The 5,483-nt window shown below is 38.7% G+C and overlaps 1 protein-coding gene across 1 annotated transcript; it reads right to left on the bottom strand.

Annotated features, from left to right (window-relative positions):
* Positions 1 to 435: 435 nt before the first annotated feature.
* Positions 436 to 1,388, bottom strand: LOC127078836 (uncharacterized). The gene is made up of 2 exons (XM_051019258.1): positions 659 to 1,388; positions 436 to 440 (listed from the first exon to the last, which is right to left on the bottom strand). Exons 1-2 carry the CDS (start codon positions 1,386 to 1,388, stop codon positions 436 to 438), a joined length of 735 nt encoding a protein of 244 aa, XP_050875215.1.
* Positions 1,389 to 5,483: the final 4,095 nt, after the last annotated feature.

Here is a 5,483-nt window from a genome sequence, read left to right as displayed (position 1 = left end):
CAAAAATTCATTTGAAGCTTCTTTGATGTTGGAAAGTCAAGTTGAATGTGGACCAAAAACTTTCCATTTTTGGAAACTTGAAATTATAGGTCACTTTCCATTTTTGGAAACTTTTGATTTGACTTCAAATTCTTCAATGTTGATGTTTGACATGATGAATAAGCCTTGTTTGAACATGAATGGGATGAAGAAATTCAATTCTCACACTCAAAGCCTTTAGTTGACTTTCAGTTGACTTGTATTGGTCTTGTATTGGTCCTTAGATGACCTGAAAATGTTCTGATGAACTTGGGCCTTTGCCACTTGATGAATTGGTTTCAAAATGAACCCATAGCTCATATAAGCTCAATATAATGATCAAATGATCCATATCTCAAGGAAAACCTCATCTCTTGCCCATAGGATTCACTTAATGTGCCTTGACCTATTGACTGCTTAAGCTGCAAGTAACAAAGGTTAATGACATATTTTCGTACATTTTGGTTAGTGATTAAAAGAAGAGCAATGATATACAAATGCAAGCAATGCTTGGTGGTCAAGAACCACTCTCAGGAAAGATCCCATCCATAGGGAAGGAAGCAAGGTGTCCAATGATCCTTGAGGCTTATGCAATGCTATGATGCCATGAGGGATCTTAGGGTCAAAAATTGGGTCTTACAGCTAGGATTCTCAACCCCAAAATCAAGCAACAAGAAAGCTTCCAAAGACCTCGCATCTGGAGGGCCTTCCATTGGGTACCCAAGCTGTCTTAGTGATAGAACCAGGTTAGAATTTACACATCCTTGAGTTCCAATAAGTGGTAGACTAGGGAAATCTCCACATCTGAATATGATGTCCATACCAATATATTCCTTGGAATACCAAGAAAGATCTTTGGATCGGAGCGACCCCAACCTCTGAGGCCAACTAGCGTTTGTCTGTTCTACCCAAACACCTGTCTTCGGAAGATGTTCTAGAAACCACTGATATAATAAAGGAGCACAATAAGCAATCATTCCTTTCTTCTTGGTGTACCTATGGCTCATGTAATAGTAAACATCAGCTAACAAGGTGGGTACTGGGTTTCCGGTGAGGAAGAAGCAAATAGCAGCCATGTCTATGAAACCATCCATATTTGGGAACATGATGATGCCATAGATAGCCAGCGCAATAGCATAGTAACAAGCATTCCAACTTTCTGCTTTTAGTAGGGTATGAGCACTTTCCAAGAGAAAGCTTAGCGAAAACCCTTTGGTATTCCCTTTGACCTCTAGGTTAGCCTCAGCTTCCCTTTCGTCCAGGTGAAGTGCTCTAGCAATGATATCAGGTGGCAAAGATTCATCCACCCCTTCAAACAATGGCTTGTTCTTCATAGGAATCCTAATAAGACGCTTGAATTCTTCCAGCATTGGTGCTAGCTGGAAATCTTGGAATGTGAAACACCTTAAAGGTAGGTCATAGAATTGGGCCAGAGTGACTAAAGTTGTATGGTCCACTCGTTGGTTGAGGATGCTGAGCAGATTGCCATAGTTCTTCCCAAAATTGATTATGTATACCGGGTGCATTTGGGAGACCAAGTTACGCAAGCTTCTTAGACCGGGATCCTTAAACTTGAAAGAGTAAATGTTTATTTTTCTTGATTCCATGCTTCCTAAATTCTTGCAACTTATGATGCTTAGATTCCTTGGAAATAAAATAGTATGAATGTCATGTTATGAATAATTTTATGCATGCCACAGGTAAGTCAACATAAAGGCCATGAGAGTGGGTATCCTTGATTACTAAACAACCCTTTTGGAAAATGCTAAAGTTAGTAGGTTCCCAAAGTCATCAATCACTATTTAGGAAGGTTATTGTCATGACGAAGGCTCATCTGACAATAACGCCCCTAAAAGGGTCTCGTCTGGGTGATGCCTTCGTATGGTCCCAAAGAGGAAAACTCTTAGTGGGTCCATACTACGCAACTCTCGTGTCCAAGGTTCTAATAAGGTTCTCAGAGTCATAGATCGAGGTTGGGAATATTACTGTAAGGTAGTAATACGCTCAATGGATCTCATCTGATTGGGGTTTTCGTATTAACCCAACAAGTTTGAAACTTTTTAGGTAAATACTACATAACCGCCGGATATAGTGGGTTAAAAGGTCCCTAGAGTCATTGATCCAACTTGAGAATACTATCATCGTGACGAAAACTCGTCGGGCAACAGTATCTCAAGAGAATCTCCTCTAGGCGGGGTCTTCGTATCTTCCCAACAAGGAAGACTCCTTATGGGCATCCACTATGCAACCACCAACTTAAACTTATGGTTTTCCTCAGACTCGGGTAGAGAGCCTATCTCATAAAGCACCACTAACAGAGAGCCCCAAATAAGACATAGCCAATAAATCACAAAACAATAATCATCATAGATTAATAATAAAAAAAAAATATAAGAAATAAACAAACAAGATTAAAACTCAATACAGAAACTGAACTAAGTTAGGCTTCACTCTCTCTTGCTTGGAGCTATTCCCCAGCAGAGTCGCCATCTATCGCATCTCAAAAAATATGATTCCTCGCGATGGTCGCGGAAAAAATTATGTTCGAACAGAGTCACCATCGAACTTTATTTATCCCAACGAAGGAATACGAAAATATCGATAAAACCTTTAAAAAATAGAATGATGGTCGTTGCAACCATATTCAGGTTCGGGAGTCGATTACGCAAGGGGGAGGTATTAGCACCCCTCACGTCCATTGTACTCAATAGGAACCTTTTAGCTTAATTTGCGATTTGAATGTTAACTTATGTTGTTTGTTTTCTTCGAGTGAATAAAGATTGAAAAGAGAGATGGATGGAAACCTCAGAAGGGGGAAAAGGGAGGTCTTTTATTAGTGTGCTCGCCAAGATCTCGCAATCTCGTGCCTACGTATCCTTATGGTGCAATAAGGAAATCATAGCATTCATAGTTCGGGGAACTATGGTTGGTTGGTGTCTTTTAGCGAACAGCTGTTTAGATCGTATTCTAAAGGCTAAACAATGGCTTGTCTACTCTCGGCGGAGGCTTAAGCACTAGTTTGTTGTGCGCATTAGAAAGGATTAAACAATGTTCTTTTTGAAAAGATTTTCGTCACATGGGGGTGACAAGTTGAGTTAATATGTTTAATGTTTTGTTGGATTGGTTTCGATCGCACGGGGCGAGGACAAATATATTTGATGTGTTAAGATATTTGGTTGGACGATGATTACTCGGATGGTCGAGTAAGACAACTTGTATCCTAATAGTCAAGGAGATGAATCGAAGGCTCAAAACCATCCCCCTTTTCATCCTTAATAGTAAAAGGATTTGATGATAGTTAAGGTATTTTAAATGGATGACGATTACTCGGACAATTAAGTAAGACAACTCGTATCCTAATAATCGGAAAAGGGAATAGAAGACTCTAGACCACTTACTTTTTCATTTGAGTGATTATGAAAATAGGTTAATGTGTTTTTAGAATGAACGGCAAGTACTCGAATGGTTGAGTAAGACAACTCATATCCAAGAATTTGAGGAGAGGAATCGATGGCTCAAGACCATCTCTCTTTTCATATAATTTATTATGAAAATGATTTGATTAATTTATTAATTTGTGGAAAAACGACAATTGTTCGACTAACCGAGTAAGAGAACTCGTATTCAAACAATTGAGGAGAGAGGTTGAAGGCTCAAATTCAACTCCCTTTTCATTTAGCTTATTATAAGAGTGTTTTGGTTTAATCGGGTTTAGAAGTTTGTAAAGAAATGACGAATGTATAACTGACCGGGTAAGAAAACTCGTATTCAAACAATCGAGGGGAGGAGTTAAAGGCTTAAAACCATCCCCCTTTTTATTTCATTTATTGTAAGGATGCTTTGCTTTATTTATGCTTAAGCGGATTAGAAATGACGATTATTCGACTAACCGAGTAAGAGAACTCGTATTTAAATAATCGAGGAGAGGAGTTGAAAACTCAAAACCATCCTCCTTTTCACTTCGTTATTACAAAATGGTATTCAATCGTACTTAGGTATTTCTAATTAACTTTGAATAAAATACTCGATATTGGATCGAGGTTTTAAATTTGTGGATAAATTGTATTTTAGTGAATCAATCATCTACTCGATTAATTAAAATCGAATAGGTCTCATTGTAAGAAAGCCCAAGAGCAAGCTATGTGAGGTAGATGGCGATGCTTAAAAGCAATCGACTTACAAGGAGTGTGAAGATAGGGCTTGATATTGAATCGAGAATTGCGTGATCTTAATGGTTTAGTCATGACTATCATGCTTTACTCATGGTTTATGAGAAATTACACAGATAAACAAATCTAATAAGTATGAAGTATTAATTCAAGCCAATCTCAAAGGCGGTGAGCAATTAATAAAATAATTTATTCAAATTAAATCAAAGATACCGATGAATTAATTTAAACAGAATAAAGTCTATTTAAAATATTTGAGTAATTTAAATTAACAAAATGATTCAAGATAATGAGTCATTAAATTAAAAACATTAATAAATTGAATTGAATTGTTAGTTAACTAATTAAAACTAGGTGTTAGCTAACGTGATTACCTTGTTAATCCTTAAAACAAAAGAAAAGAAATAGGTCTGCTCTAAAAAAATGCCCAAAGGGCGCTTCCAATCCACACCAAGGGGGGTTCCAATAGAGAAACAGAAAAAAATAAATAAAATAAAATAAATGGGCCCTGAATGAGACAGCCCAACTCATTTCAGCAAGGGTCCAAGTAGACCCAGTCAACCGTGTTGACCAAGAGGTGTTCTCCGGACCGTCAGATCTGGAGATCTGACTTGGTCTTCAAAATGGAGGAACGCCATGGAGGGTCGCACCATAGTACGATGCACCCCTGCACATGGGAACGAAAGGCTCTCCCTATTCTCACCGGTGACAAGTGTCCGAAGTTGGTGACACTTGTCACCGCCCCTCACCATGGTTATTTAAAACACTCACTTGAAATGAAATGAAACATTTCCATAAAATTCTTCTCTCTCTAACTCCTAAAGCAGATGTACGCTCTGCAATTACACACTCCCTCTCTCTTTGACCTATCTGCCGGAGAAGAAGGTGGCAGGAGGCCGTCCACGGCGGCGCCTCCCCTCTACTCCGGTGAACAAACAAAACTCCATCTTCCCCATTAAAACACTCTCCTGAGTTCGAATCTGAACTCAGATTCTCCATTACTCACCTCAAACGCCTGAATCGGGGACCCAAACCGAACCCTAAAATCAAACAATAACATCAACAACGCTAGCTCGAAGCAATTAGATCAAGCATTCAGCGTAAATCGGCAAGGCGTGAGCAAAATAAAAGGCGTATCGGAAAAAACCCTAAAATAAAAACCCTAAATTAGGTGGTGATGGAGCGTCATTTCAAGCCAAGACGTTAGGGATTCCAATCAACATAAACAGAAGAACACAAAAGTGTACTGGATTGGTCAAGGCGTGAAGAAATCTACCGACGACTAAAGATAAGTTC

This window comes from Lathyrus oleraceus, chromosome 5 (genome assembly GCF_024323335.1).
Source record: "Lathyrus oleraceus cultivar Zhongwan6 chromosome 5, CAAS_Psat_ZW6_1.0, whole genome shotgun sequence".
Taxonomy (NCBI): domain Eukaryota; kingdom Viridiplantae; phylum Streptophyta; class Magnoliopsida; order Fabales; family Fabaceae; genus Lathyrus; species Lathyrus oleraceus.
This window is presented reverse-complemented; position numbering and strand designations above follow the sequence as displayed.